The 16,120-nt window shown below is 43.3% G+C and overlaps 1 protein-coding gene across 1 annotated transcript in view; it reads left to right on the top strand.

Moving 5' to 3' along the window:
* LOC149323481 (F-box only protein 40-like) overlaps window positions 1-16,120 on the top strand; it is a 42,731-nt gene that overhangs the window by 4,832 nt on the left and 21,779 nt on the right. Inside the window, 1 exon segment of the mRNA XM_089489019.1 lies at window positions 13,523-13,552. Within this exon segment, the coding sequence (XP_089345145.1) occupies window positions 13,550-13,552 (3 nt within the window). The 5' untranslated portion in view covers window positions 13,523-13,549.

Below are 16,120 nucleotides of genomic sequence, written 5' to 3'. Positions count from 1 at the left end.
CTGGGAATGTGTGGGGCTGAGTGTATTACAGTTTCCATATTATAAAAGTTTCTCTTTATTCTGGTTCTTTTTCAATAAAAACAATTAACAGCAATTTATCTGGAATGCTCACATGCATACAGATTTAAAGGCTTTCCTACTGCTCCCAAACATTACATCTTTAACCCTGCACAAATGATACTGTTTCCCTTGAGTTTCTCTTGTATTTTTGATACTGACATTTGTTGTTGTTAGCCACTGTCAAGTCGTCTTCAGCTTATGGCAACACAATGAATGCGAGACCTCCAAGTTACCCTGTCACCCACAGCCCAGCTAAGATCTTGCAGACTCAGGGCTGTGGCTTCCATAGTGTATCCATCTGGAAAGTGGTCTCCCCCTTTTCCTACTGCCTTCTAACTTACCAAGTATTATTGTCTTCTCTAGTGAGTCATGTCTTCTCATAATATGGCCAATGTACAGCAGTCTCAATTTAATCATCTTGGCTTCTAGGGAGAGTTCAGGCTTGACTTGCTCTAGGCTTGATTTGCCCATTGATTTGTCTTTTTAGCAGTCCCCTGTATCCATAGAACTCTTCTCCTGAACCACATTTCAAATGAGTTGGTTTTCTTTCTATCAGCTTACTTCACTTTCCCACTTTCACAACAATAAATTTCATTGTTCTCAGATTGGATTTACATAAATCTAGTCATTTTTTTAAATGTTCAACTATAAACCCGTCTTTACACTTTCTTCCTTGACTTTCTTAAGTAATAATTCCAAATCTTTTCTGCTAGTAGTATGGTGTCATCTGCATATCTTAAATTCTTGTTGTTTCTTGCCCCAATTTTCACACCTCCTATCTCTGTGTCTAATCGCATTTTATGTATGCTTTGTCCAGCTTACAATTTAATACAACCTTAATAACTGACCCTCTTGCCAATTGGAAACCATTCAGTTTCTCTGTATCCTGTTCTGACTCTTGTCCCAGATACAGGGTATTCACCAAGACAATCAAATTTTGTGGCAGATCCATTTCTTTAAGAATGGTTCATAGTTTTTCATGATTTAGGCAACCAAAGGCTTTGCTATAATTTATAAAGCACAGGCTGATTTTCTTCTGAAATTGTTTGGTGCACTCCACCAAATGGCATTACCAGCAAGAAATTGCTCAGCTACAGCACAGTGACATCATGAGAGATGGTTTTTCTAACTGTACCATAGATAATATCAGCCTGTGGTTTAGTGGGCCTGTGCAGCAACTGTATAAAAAGAGAGTTGCCATGTCCAGGTGCCCTATTTACTGAGGTGGTCTGCTATTTCAGTATTGTCAGGGTTAGAGTCCCTCTTCCCACCATGTTTGCTAATCATTTAGGTTGTACTTGTTTTGCTTTATATTACTGGATGCAAAGGGTCTGACCAAGAGCGCCAAAGGGCAGGATGGGCCCTCTAGCCTTATGGCAACCATCCTAGGAGAAGGAAAACTAATCCCAAACCCGTGCAGATGGTGCTTGTCTAACCCTGTAAGGTCAACCATCTAAGAGAAGCAAACTCTAATCAAACCCACGACCCGAGGACCTCGCTGCCACCATCCATGCTTGTCAAGGCCTCAGCAGTCGAACCTCTGGTTTAAAGGGTGAGGCCAGTTCTGTGCACGCTGCGCTCCACCAGAAAAATCCATTGCACAGGCTCAAAGGATACATCCAAATTCCAAAAAAGCCCTGTAGCGATAGGCGAGAGACGAAACGGCAGGTGTGAAGATACACTGGAAGCCACAGACCCAACCCTGCATGCAGGCGGTTCAGGACTTTGGTCACTTGAGACTGACCTGGGGGATGACAGTCTTGTTCGGCAGCATCCTGAATGACCAAGCAGCATTTTTAAAGGAGAGCACTGCTTGCTCCATATGGAGAGGGGCCTAGAAAAAGTGGCCTGAAGAAAGCTCATCCCCAACAACCCGGTTGGCTAGCCGCAGCCATCGGGCATCTTCTGATGCAGTCAAAGACAAAGAGACAAAGGCATACACCAGCCTCCAAAGGTGCAAATAGACTAACGCTTGCATGCTGGAACATCAGAACCATGCAAGATTCTGCAGATAGTGGATGTCCTGAGCGTCGTTCTGCTCTAATAGCCCATGAACTGTCACGACTTAACATTGACATCGCTGCTCTTAGTGAAGTTCATCTCCAGGAGGAAGGCAGCCTTAAAGAACACGGTGCTGGCTACACACTCTACTGGTCTGGCAAACGCAAAACTGAAAAACATCTTTCAGGTGTAGGCTTTATGATCAAAAACTCCATTGCCTCCAAACTTAAAACCCTGCCAACAGGACACTCTGATCGCATTATCTCCTTACGCCTCCCACATGTTGTTCTAATCAGTATATATGCCCCAACTATGCAAGCCGACCCTGTGGGGAAAGACAAATTCTACTCAGACCTACACTACCTTATACAAAAGGTCCCTGCAGAGGACAAAATCATTATCCTTGGTGACTTCAATGCCAGAGTAGGAAAGAACTTCAAAGCTTGGAAAGGTGTTTTAGGCAAGCATGGTGTTGGAAATTCTAATGATAATGGACGCCTCCTGCTGGAGTTTTGTGCAGAACAGCAGCTAAGTATTAACAAACACCATCTTTCAGTAGAAAGATAGCTTGAAGACAACCTGGATGCATCCCTGATCCAAACACTGGCACCTCATTGACTACGTTCTAGTGCGCCAGAGAAATATTCGCGATGTCTGTCATACCCGAGTGATGCCCAGTGCAGAATGTCAAACAGATCATCACCTCATAAGATGCAAACTGCGGCCTGTTACAGACTGCCAAAATAAAGCTGCTTCGGGTCTCTTTGGAGGTATGCTATTTAAATGATGCATGGGTCCTAAGAGTCCGGAGGTCGCGCCAAAGCCACACTCAGTTCCTAAGCACTGGAGTGCAGCTTTGGTGCAGCTTCCAGATTCTTAGGATGCATGCATCATTTAAACAGCATACCTCCAAAGAGACCTGAAGCAGCTTTATTTTGGCAGTCTGTAACAGGCCTGCATCTTCATTTTAAGCTCAAACCTAAGAGGGGTGGCATCCTAAAGAGGAGACTCCAAGTCAACAATCTTCAACAAGCTGCCATGACAGACAACTTGTAGGCAAATTTGCAAACAAAACTTGAAGACCATCCTGTAGACTCTTCTCCTACAGCGCTTTGGCAACATATCAAAAACAGCATCCTGCAATCTGCAGAAGAATCTTTAGGATTCTCCCTCAAGAAAAATCAAGACTGGTTTGATGAAAACAACCAAGAAATCCAGGAGCTGTTGGCAAAGAAGAGAACTGCTCACCAGGCACATCTCGCCCAGCCATCTTGCCATGTAAAAAAAGCAGCCTTTCACCTCACATATAGTCAACTCCAACAAAAACTCCGAGACATTCAGAACAAGTGGTGGATCAACTTAGCAGAAAAGACACAACGGACACAACATTGTGCAGATCTGGGTGATTCCAAAGGATTTTACGAAGCTCTTAAAGCAATGTTTGGACCTCCATATAAGGTCCAAAGCTCCCTATACAGTACAGAAGGTCAAACACTAATCACAGATAAAGCTTCCATTCTGAACCGATGGGCTGAACATTTCCAAAGCCTCTTTGGTGCTAACCAAGTAGTCCAAGACTCGGCTATTCAACATATGACACAACAACCAATGAAAAATGAATTGGACATTGCTCCCACTTTGGAAGAAACCCTCAAGGCCATACAGCAGATGAAAAAAGGTAAGGCAGCTGGGATTGATGGAATTCCACCTGAAGCCTGGAAACATGGAGGTCATGTACTCCATGCTAAATTCCACGAGCTCTTTGTGAGTTGCTGGGAAAAAGGTGAACTGCATCAGATCTCCGAGATGCAGTCATCATCACCCTGTATAAGAAAAAAGGAGCAAAATCCGACTGCTCAAACTATCAAGATATAACACTGCTCTCCATCGCTGGAAAAATCCTTGCAAGGATACTTCTGAACAGATTAGTTCCTGCTATTGCAGAAGAACTTCTCCCTGAAAGCCAATGTGGCTTTAGAGCTAATAGAGCACTACAGATATGGTATTTGCCCTTAGACAACTGCAAGAGAAATGTAGAGAGCAGAACAAAGGACTCTATGGCGGGTTACACACCGCCATTTAGTACGTATTCTATACGTACTAGGGTTAGGAAGGGGCGGTGCTTCTGCACCCCCCTAACCCTAGTACGTATAGAATACGTACAAGATGACGGCGCCCTGTTCATACGGGCACCGCCATCTTTACGTATCAGACGCATAGCATCCAGACGTGTCGCGGCGCCTATGACATCGCGAATGCGCCAGCGGTGCCTCGCGACGTCACAGAGGCGCCGCAAGGAGGAGCTCCATTTTGGGGCTCCTTTTTTGCTCTGCGCGGGAGCCGCGCGGTGTGACTGCTATGGCTCCCACACGGAGCAAGCGGCAGCGGCGGTCTGTAGCCCGCCTTTGTAACATTTGTTGACCTCACCAAGGCCTTTGACAATGTGAGTAGAAAAGGTCTGTGGCAGATCCTGGAACGACTATGATGCCCCCCCCCCCCAATTCCTTAAAATGATCATCCTGCTACATGAAGGCCAGCAAGGTCAAGTCAGATATGGCGACGCTCTCTCAGAGCCCTTTCTAATAACTAATGGTGTGAAACAAGGTTGTGTTCTCGCTCCAACTCTATTTACAGTCTTCTTCAGCATGATGCTCCAAAGGGCTATGGCAGATCTCGAAGAAGAAGACAGCATTTATATACGCTACTGTACTGATGGTAGCCTGTTTAACTTAGGCTGCCTGAGGGCTCGCACTAAGACTCTAAACTATCTAGTCCTTGAGCTGCTTTTTGCTGACAATGCTGCCCTTGTTGCCCATACGGAAGCAGCCCTGCCGCACCTAACATCTTGTTTTGCAACAGCTGCAGAGCTCTTTGGGCTGGAAGTCAGTCTGAAGAAAACGTAAGTTCTGTACCAGCCTGCACCACAGGAAGAACACTACCATCCCCACATCACTGTAGGCACATCTGTGCTTAAGTCCGTCCAGCAGTTTACCTACCTGGGAAGCATCATCTCCTCAGACGCCAAGATTGAGAAAGAGATCAATCACAGACTAGCAAAGGCATATAGTGCATTCGGAAGGCTTCACAAAAGAGTCTGGAGTAACAAACACCTGAGGCGAAGCACAAAAATCAGTTTGTATAGAGCCATTGTACTGTCTATTCTCCTCTACGGGTCTGAAACATGGGTCACCTATCGCCAACACCTACGACTCCTCGAACACTTTCATCAGCGCTGTTTATGCACAATTCTAAATATACACTGGACTGACTATGTGACAAATGTTGCTGTCCTTGAGCAAGCAGGGATCACTAGCATTGAGGCCATGCTATTGAGGATGCAGCTGCGCTGGGCAGGACACATTTCTAGGATGAAGGACCATCACATCCCAAAAATAGTATTCTATGGTGAACTTGCCATGGGTCAGCGTAAGAGGGGTGCTCCAAAGAAGAGATACATGGACTTCCTGAAACAACACCTCAGGCTCGGCCCAGTTGATCACCAACAATGGTCCGCCCTGGCCTCGCATCGGGATGCATGGAGGTGCACTATCCACGATGCTGCAGCCTTTTTTGAAAGCTCATGCCAAACGAGTCTCGAAGAGAAACAACAACGCAGAAAGAACCACAACCCGGAAAGATCACCCAAGGAGACTTTCTGCTGTGCTTTCTGCAACCGGACTTGTTTATCTTGGATTGGCCTTTTTAGTCATCAATGCGCTTGTAGAAAGCGTGGGATGAGTCCTTCCTGAATCTTCATTCGCAAAGTAAAGCCAGAGAGAGAGAGACTGGATGATGGAATATGTCATCATCTGTGGTGTTGCTGTGGGGAAGGCATGTTTATCTTTCTTGGAACTGGGTAAGAAGCAGATAAGAAGGAGAGGCAATAGCCATTGAGAGCTGCCAAAGTCAGTCCTGTAGGTATGCCTGGTATGGAGGGAGACTATACAGCAGTCCTGGGAAAGGGATGTTTTGGGTTGGGAGCAAATTAGTGTTTGAATTGTTCTGTGCTTTTAATATATTGTGTAACCAAAATTGCTTTAATCCTAACAACATTGCCATGTGAACTACTTTAGTTTTCCGAATAAAACTTTCTGTTTTTGCTCTGAGACTTAGAGTTCTGAGCTTAGACAGTACATGACAAGTACTCAGGTCTGAATAATATTGTCTGCTTCATAATAGTATTGTCATTGCTGTGGCATTATTCTGAAAAAAGCTGGAGCTGGAAGTAAAACAATATTTCTATGGATCCTATATATATATATATATATATATATATATATAGGATCCATAGAAATATATATATATCAGTATATTCTACGTAATAGCTTTGCAGTGCCCTGCCCATGGGCAAGGTCCTTTTTATTGAAAAATCCCATACAGCACAGCTCTCCTTTCTCCAGGCTACTAGTCCTTTCATTAATTTACCATCTGTGCTACTGCACCCTTACTTAGAAATTTTGGATACTTCCCAACTTCTATCATCCTTTCTATTTGTTTGTTTCCTATTTACTGCCAAAGCAATGCTTGATACGTCCTTTTTAATTATTGTAACTATATCATTACATAGTACCTCGTTTTATTAGCTGCTGCTAAATTATCATGGCATTACTTGGTTAGTGGCTAACAAAGACCTGGCAAACACCAGATCAAAAAAATCACAGAGTTGGAAGAGACTCCAAGGGCCATCCAAGTCCAACCCCATGCAGAAACACAGAATGGAAACCCTCCCCATGACAGGGTGGCCATCCAACTTCTGTTTAAAGACTTCTAAAGAAGGAGATTCCACCACTCCCTAAGGGAGCTTGTTCCACTGTCAAACAGTTCTTTGTGTCAGGAAGTTCCTCTTTTACTGTAGCTTCCATCCATTGCTCTGTGTCCTATTCTCCAGAACAGCAGAAAACAAGCTTGCTCCATGCTCAATATGACACCCCTTCAAATATTTAAATATGGCCATTATATCAACTCTGAACTGGAATAAAACAACATTATTATTAGGTTTTTAAAAGTTCAGTTCTATACAAGCCAGTTCTTATAAATGTATATTACTGTCATGTATTTGCAGATGATGTGTTACTATTACAATTCTTTCACTCAGCTAGTGTAGCCCCCCCCCCCCCCTTTGCTGTTCCTAACTCATCTGCTTGCTCAAAACAGTCACCCTTGTTTTAATGAATTCCGGTGGTCATTTTGACGTACGCTGTTACTGACACGACACTTTGAAGGAATGGATGCTTTCCAATGGCTATTCCATAACATTTATTTTAATACTGATTTTTTTTTCTTGGTCATGAAATATGCTGCTTTTTAGACAGGTTTGAAATCATTAATTTTTATATTTCCATTTCTGGGTGTTTTATTATTGAATGCTGAAGAACTGCATCATGTATGGCATTAAAGTGTGTATGTGCCTTCAAGCTGCCTGTTGACTTACCCAATGTATTCGAGTTTCCTTAGGCAAGGAATACTCAGAGGCAGTTTTGCCAGTTCCTTCCTCCGCTGTTCAATGTTTGCTCTTTATTTGAACTCTCTTCCTTTTACTCCAACCATTTTTGTAATCTTCCAGTGCTCCAGATACATGCACTGTCTGAGTGCTATGCAACTGTTCTGGAATTCTGCAAGTCATCACTGAGGCTATATTTAGAGGTTGCATGATCAAAATATTTTCAAAAGTCAGAGCAACAAACTTCCAGCTATGGCAAATAGACCAGTGAACTTGAGCTTTATGACCCGCGTGATGCTTGTGTGGGGAGCCCCACATGCACATACATTCCAAGAATTCTTATGAGGAAAGAGCAATCTGGATCAGGACACCTGAAGAAGGATGTGGAATACCTTCTTTTCCCCTCTCCTCCAGTGATCTGATACACACAAAGACACAGAAGAGATTTTCCTCACTATTTTTTCTCAAAGTAGGGGCAAATCTTTCCAAACCTGAGAGCCACGTGTGATTCTGGCTCAGGGATCGGTGACCACATGTGCATGCAGAATGCAGCAGGTGGAAGGAGCAATCTGTATAGTTCATGAGGAAAGGGACTAGAGGAAAGGCTCTCTCCCTTCCTCCAGTGATTCTGATTCCAAAAGATCTTTTCCCAGTGCAATCTGTGTGGAAATTGTTGGAATAGGGAAGCAGATTACATTTACTCTGAAACTAGAAGCATGGGGAAAGACTGACCTGTTCCCTCTTTCCAGGTGACAGAAGGAGTGAGTGAAGCACAAAGAGCCACATGTGGTTATGGTTATTCATATATACGTTATATCTGCATTGTTGTTTGTTATTAACTGCCCTTGAATTGACCTCACCTCATGGCTACCCTTTGATTGAGACACTTCCAAGCCCCTCTGTCCTCAGCCATTCTGCTCAGGTCCTGCAGGCACACTGCCATGGTGTTCTTGGTTGAGTCTATCCATCTAGCATACGGTCTTCCTCTTTTTCCACTTCCCTCTATCCTTCCTAGCATTATTGTCTTTTCTAATGAGTCATATTTTCTCACGATGTGGTCAAAACACAACAGCCTCAGTTTTATCATTTTGGCTTCCAGGGAGATTTCAGGCTATTTTAGGACCCATTTATTTGTCTTTTTGGATGTCCACAGTATCCACAGCACTCTTCTCCAGCACCACATTTCAAATGAGTTGAATTTCTTTCTATCTGCTTTCTTCACTGTCCAGCTCTCCCATCTGTACATGGTGATGGGGAATACAACGGCTTGGACTATCCTAACTAATGTTCAGATGTATGTCTTTAGGATCTTGCCTAGTTCTCTCATAGGCGGTGTACAGACCACCCCTTTGGGGTGGCCTGCACCTGCTCCTTTCCCCGACGGATCGGGGCCTCAGCTGCCACAGCGGCAGCCCCGAGGCCCCGATCTGCCACTTTTCCAGGCCATGGGGAAGTGGCAAAAGGCCACTTCCCTGCGGCCTGGAAAGGGGTGTCCTTGGGGCTTCATGCCCCCACAGCATTGGGGAAAAAGAGAAAGGGGCTGCTTGGCCCTTTTCTCTTTTGTGTCGCTGGTGCATCCATGTAAAGGCTGCGCCAGTGATACAAAGGAAGGAGCTCCATTTTGGAGCACCTTCTGGGGCCGCTGAAAAGGCGCCACAGGTGCCCTTCAGCAGTGCCAAGACTTCACGCCTGTGCCACCTCATTTGGAGGAGGCGTGGCCATGACGTTGTAATGATGGAGCCCATGTAGAAAGTTTGCCGCCATTACAAGGTACTAGGCTTGCGGGGTGTCTGGAAAGGACACCCCGAGGCAACCCTAGTACGTGTGCAGGCCGGCGCTTTGGCCAGTCTGTACAGCACCATAGCTTCCCTTCCCAGTCCTAGTCTTCTGATTTCCCAACTGTAGTCTCTGTTCTGATCAATGTTTGATCCGAGGTATGGGAATTCTTTATTTCAATTTCCTTGTCATCTAAGTTGAATGTATGTAAACCTGGTCGTTGTTTTCTTTATGTTCAACATTAAGACTGCCATGGCACTTTCTTTAGTAATTGTTTCAAGCCTTTGTTGTTTTCTGCTAGTACTATGGTCTTATCTACATATCTTAGATTGTTGATATTCTGTCCTCCAGTGTTCAGTCCAATGATTACTTCCACTTCTGAGTGTAAACTTACTCTGCATGTGATATTTTCTGCAAATATGTTGAACAGGTAGGGAACTTGTCTGTCCCACCCCCTGCAAAAGCCCACGCAACAAACTCTCCACCTCTTTCTCACCATTACTCATCTCCCATAGCTTCTATCGCTCTATGCTCTAAGCTTGCATTCCAAGCCTCTGAGAGGTGCCTCCCAAGGTCACCATCACCAGATAACCACCACCTGGCACCACTCAGCTCCTATGTAGGCTAAGCATAGCAAAAGCATCCCCATCCCCACAGACATAGAACACATATCTGATAGAATACTGGCAAGGATTCTAACAACATTTCCTGAACCCAGCTTGCACGTCTGGAATTTCTCATTCCATATATAGTAGGTTTTTGTTTGTTTGTTTGTTTGTTACAGAAGTTTGAGTGTGACTTTGCTTGCACAAGAAATTAATGCAATGGTCCTTACGGCCCAAAACACATGGGCCAAAAAGTCTGGCTTCTGGCTGCTTCGGGGTGTGGCGTGCAAATGACAGACACCCCTGGATCAGCCAGAAGCTGCTCCATGGCCACCTAAGGCAGCCTGAAGTCAACCAGAAAAGGAGCAGGGAAAGGCCGCTTCTTGCTGGCAGCCCATTTAGGACCGTGGCAGTGGCTGGCTTTGGGACCGCAGTATCCGGTTGCTGTGGTCCTGGGATGATTAGGGAATGATCAGGGCTGGAGCAGCCCCAAGTCTGTTTGACCCTGTAGTTACTGTGATTTTTGTGTCTCCTTTTTAATGGATGGGAATGTGTATTTATCATTTCCAGTCTTTGGAGAACTTTTCTGTTATCCAAATTTGTTGGAAGATTTTAGTTAAAACTACAGCTGATTCTGTCTCTGTGTATTATAGCAGTTTTATTGGTATGTCATTTGTAACTGGTATGTCGTTTGTACCTGGTTTATTTATTTTTTATTGCTTTGAGTACAGATTTCATTCTTTCCAAAATAGGTTCATCATTGTATGATTCTTCTTTGTGTCATTCATTCTTTCATCTGTTTTATATATCATAGAATCATAGAGCTGGAAGAGACCACAAGGACCATCCGGTCCAACCCTCTTCCATTCAGGAACTCACAATCAAAGCATCCCCGACAGATGGCCATCCAGCCTATGTTTAAAGACCTTGAAAGAAGGAGACTCCGGCCTGTTACAGACTGCCAAAATAAAGCTGCTTCGGGTCTCTCTGGAGGTATGCTATTTAAATGATGCATGCATCCTAAGAATCCGGAAGCTGCACCAAAAGCTGCACTCCAGTGCTCAGGAATGGAGTGTGGCTTTGGTGCGACCTCCGGACTCTTAGGATGCATGCAGCATTTAAATAGCATACCTCCAAAGAGACCCGAAGCAGCTTTATTTTGGCAGTCTGTAACAGGCCTCCATTACTTTCTGAGAGAGTGTGTTCCACTGTTGAACAGCTCTTACTGTCAGGAAGTTCCTCCTAATGTTAGGGTGGAATCTCTTTTCCTGTAGCTTGCATCCATTTTTCCATGACTCCGGAGCAGCAGAAATCAAGCTTGCTTCTGTGTATTTTTCCCCATCATCTCATTTCATCTTGGTATTTATTATGTTCCTCTTCTGATCATAGAGCATCCCCACTCATGGTTTAAAGTTCCTTTTGATTTCACAGATCGTGTGGAAAAGGTCTCTTGGTCTTCCTTTTTCTTTTTCTTTTTGGTCAGCTTCTATTTCTCTGCAATGGTTATTACAGCAGTTCTTAGCAATTCCATACTTACTTAGCCCTAAAGATTTAACGTGCTATGCATCTTTCCTATTGAAATAAAAGAAGTAAAGAGACATGAGTGGCTCAAGCAGGCGGGGCCAAAGTAGCAGCCAGAGGCCGCAATTGCCCCCAGACTGGTATGGGACTGCACCAACCAGACGCTGTGGTCCTGAGGGTGGCCACTGCCATGTTCCTCAACAGGCCACGAAAAGGAGCAGTAAGAAACGACTCAGTTTTGGGCCACATTCAGCAGCCCTGGCATGGCCCTGGCACAGTCTCTGAGTGATCCAGGGGTGTGTATCATTTGCATGCCCCACCACTGGATCAGCCTGATGGTGGCCTTTTGGGGTCACCTGTTGTGGCCCAGGTTACCTTTCTCTAATTTTCACAACCTCCTCCAGCAACTTGAAATTCACAGTTAGATTGCAGGCCATCATTTCATATCTGCTTTAAGAGACTTTCAGCTCAAAACACACATTCCTGTGTTGCATCCATGCCACATAGGATTAGCAAATAACATTCTCTAAAACCACAATGACTGCCAAATTATATATCAGCTGTACTCTGAAGGTTAACCTGGCTGGGAGACTTCAATGGCAGGGGTGGGGTGGGGAGAGCTCTTTTAACCAGTGGCTGTCTGCATGTGCTCAGATATCCTCTTGTCTGCTAGCTAAGCTCTCACCTCCCCACTTTGCTCACCTCACGCTTCCTCAGTTGAAGCGGGAGAGGCGGAAAAGGAAGAAAGTATGGAGGATGTGGGAGGGATACATCAGAGTGAAGCATGGAGGCCACAGCAGCCGTGGTGAGATCTACCATCCTGCCTTCTGGAGTGGTGACACCCCTCCTGTCTCATGCTCAGAGAATTGATGTGCCATGTTGTTTCTCTATGCATGAAGACCAGGAGCACTGGCAGACCCCCACCAGTACTGCAGAGGAGGAGGAAGAGAACGACGATGATGTCTGGCTGCTCCTGAGCCAGAAGAAGTCACAGAGCTTCATATGGAACCCTGGTGCCACCACCCTTCCCACTTTTCTGAGCGGCCCAGTCACTGGGTGTCTCCATTGCATGCTGCAACTGAAGCGGCCCACATACCCCGCATCCCGTTAGCCTCGCAAACTCTGTCAGCCACTCTGATTCATTTCCTGGGAATGAGTGCAATTTTATTTTGCATCTGAACTGAATTAGCTGTTCGTTATGATACAGTTAGAGAGCCAGCATGGCTTAGCAGTTTGAGCACTGGACTATGGAAATCAGGGTTCAATTCGTTACTTGGCCAAAGAAACCTACTGGGTGACCTTGGGTAAGTTACACTCTCCTAACCCCTGAAAACCCCATGATAGGTTCACCACAGGGTACCCTGAAGTGGAAAATGACTTGAAAGCACACAACAACAATATGAAACAGTTTGCTGGTGAAGAGGGCAAAAAAGGGAGGAAGAATGAATTCCAACCGAGAGTTGGGGTAGCGAATCTTGACTAACCCCTCTGAGTGTAAAAAAGTCTTGAGATTTCAAGAGGTCAATGGAATGTCTTTTCAGGCTATTTGATGGCTCAGTGGAATATGTTCTTAATATTTTATTCTGGCATTCCTGCAGAGGTTGGCTACTACAGTCTTATTGTTTTCTCTGGGTGGGAAACAACTTACACAGAATTTGTGTTAGGAAGGAATAAACTAAAAATGCAATTTATGTGACTGTGCTATTTGAACTGAAAACTTTTCCCCTAGGTGAAGTACTGCTATAGGGTGGGAGTATTCTATATCACAAAAAAATCACTCTTCCAGTCCCTTAACGCTTTTTAAAAGGAGACGGGTAATATCCAAACTGTTGGCTAAAAATGACCTAATATATATTTGGTGTCACAAAAATCCCAAAGCAAGAAACTTTTCTTATTACTTACTTCATTCTGGTTTCCTCTTTTCTCACAGAGAATGTCAAGGATGTAACTTTCCACCTATAGTGACCTCTGAACACTCACCAATACACTAAACCTGAGAATCTGGACCTATCCAATATAAACTGTCAACCTGGCGGGATGGCTAACCACTGCTATTACAAATATGTTCACAAATTCTATCATATGATTCTTCTATTAAATCTCTTCATTTCTCTTCTAGGGGCATCAAAAGTAACTAATTGGAGTTATGGTATGTACCATCAGAAAGAGATTATACAATTTTGTTTTAATATAAATCTAATTAAAGCAAGAGTCCTGTGTCACCTTAATGACAACACGTTTATTATAACATGAGCTTTTGTAGCCTGTATATGAGCTGCATGGAATGTTATCCAGAATCTCATATTATGTGTGTGTGTTGTTGTTGTTGTTGTTGTTGTTGTTGTTGGCTGCCCTTGAGTTGACCTCGACTCATAGTGACCCTCTGAGTGAGACTCTTCCAAGTCCCTCCCAACTGCTGCACTCAAGTCCTGCAGGCTCAGGGCAGCTGTGGCTTTGTAACAGAAATTTCAGGAAACTTAAATTTCTAGGACTGGCAGATCAATAGATTGGCAAGAGGACCTAGTAATTGAAAATCCATAAGTTTATTTCCAATTGTCGACAAAGGAAAACAATGAACTCAGTGGAATTCAAGTTCCAAAAGCTGAGGCCCCGAACAAGACAAAATGGCTCTTTTTATATTATTCAAGACAAAGAAGCTTCTTCAATACACCTGATTGGCTAATTACAATTTAAACATACAGAATTCTTACAATCAGAACAGAAATACATGCATACATTAAAACTGCATCATCACTCCTTACCCCCTCCTGTAGGAATTCAGTGGCTTTCTTCCTAACCTTGCTTCTGAATGTCCTTATCTCAGTAGTTTATGTTATGTCTTTTTACTGGTGCCAGCTTCCATCCAGGTCAAGATGCACTCCTTATTCCTTTGCTCTAGTTTCTCTAAACTCCAAGCCTTTATTTCAAAAACCATCTCTCTGGCTGACAAAGGTGACTCCATCTTTCTATAGTTTTTTATTTCAACAAGGAATATTTCCACCACATTCCCCCCTTTTGATGTTTCATCAATATTCATATTGCATGATACTATCAACTATTAACTATGTTTATATGACACTCTAAACTCAGAACAAAACAAACCTGTCTAACAGTTACCAAAATATTAATATTCTTACCATCACCAGGCAATAACATCTTCCAGTCCGTCCAATTTCAGAAAGACAGTGTATAGCATTAGTTAAACACACATATTCTCATTGCTTTTAACCCTTTGACACTTTTGTTGGATCTGATTCTCTAGAGTTTACTCTTGACACCAAGCTAATCTTCTAATAGTGATGTATTGTGTATTTGTTTCATGATTCAATAGGAAAACTCCACTATAAAGAATATTGTATCTGCTGTCAGAATCACCTCTCATTGAGAAACTATAATTTTTAGCCTGATGTTACAGACTCTTGCCAAGCAACTGTTACTATGCTTCTCTGGACTACTCTCATAACAGAACAGGAATGCCCAGGGTGCCACCATGTTTCAGATGTTCCTCCACTCCAGGGGCATCTTCCATCTCACGTTTCCTCAGGGAGATCACTATGGAATAGCTCTTGTTGTGTAATGCCATTTAATCAGAATAGATCTGGCCTTTACACTTTAAGACTATCTCCAGATGTATAAAGGTCTCCCTCCTTTCAAAGAGCGTCCTGAGAAAAAACTTACCATGCTTGACTTGAATTTTATGCCAATTCCACAGTTAACAATAGGAATCCTGACGACAAACACAATTATGTCTTTGATCATGGAGCTTGATGAGCTTATTTCTTCTTTTCAATAGGATTGCTTTATTAACTTTATTGTGAAAATCATATGTTATTGCTTATGTCAGGAACATATGTGCATGTATATGTAGGCTTATGTTTTGGGATGTGATTTGATTTGAGAATATGTATGATTGAACTTTATCACTTTTAGCATTAATTACTTATCAAGACCTCAGACAACAAACAGAAACATGAATAAAGAACACAAACAAGGAATATAGACAAGAAAAAGAGGCAATGTCTCTGAAAAAAATAATATTTTGATGGAGCTTCAGCTCAAACTTGATTGAAGTCCAAGGTGGTGCCCATTTCAGCTTCCGGGGTGTGAAAATGGGACATGCACCTGCATGTGTATTCTTTTTATTATTTTTGTGCATCACTTATAACAAACATATAGGAAATCATAAAAGAGAAAAGGGGTGATAGAGAGCATTTGAAATCTTTCTTTCAGAGGAGCTGGCGTAGAGCACCTGAAGCCCTGGAAAGGTGCAGCCTAGCTTTTCTTGACTGATGGCGAAGTAGAGCCCACTCAGCTTCCGGTTGTAAGTGGGGCTTAAACTTCGTTCCTCTTGTCTGTGCCCCCCCTTTTCCCAGGCAAAGGAAAAGCAAAAAACTGAAAAATACTAATTGACAAGTTATTAGAATGTTATGAATACATTAAAGGTATACTTTAGCCACATTTCATTAACTCCCCTCTTATAGGCTTTGCTAAGATATTTCTCTTCTAGAATTTATGTCTCACTGCTAACTCTAACTAACAACAGATCCCCTGGATCATTCTTGGGTCATTCTGAGCTCTTTATGCTTTAGGTTTTTATCTATGCTTGCATCTTTGGACCTTTTGAATCCTTTTTTTAAATACATATGTAACCTTAATTTTACAGACTGCATTTACATGTACATACTGAATATGAAACTTTAACTCTGACCCAATGTAC

Source organism: Sceloporus occidentalis, unplaced genomic scaffold (genome assembly GCF_023333645.1).
Source record: "Sceloporus occidentalis isolate IW3139 unplaced genomic scaffold, rSceOcc1.0.p SCAF_1, whole genome shotgun sequence".
NCBI classification, from domain to species: Eukaryota; Metazoa; Chordata; class Lepidosauria; order Squamata; family Phrynosomatidae; genus Sceloporus; species Sceloporus occidentalis.
The sequence above is the reverse complement of the archived record's forward strand: the minus strand, read 5'-3'. Positions and strand labels throughout refer to the sequence as shown.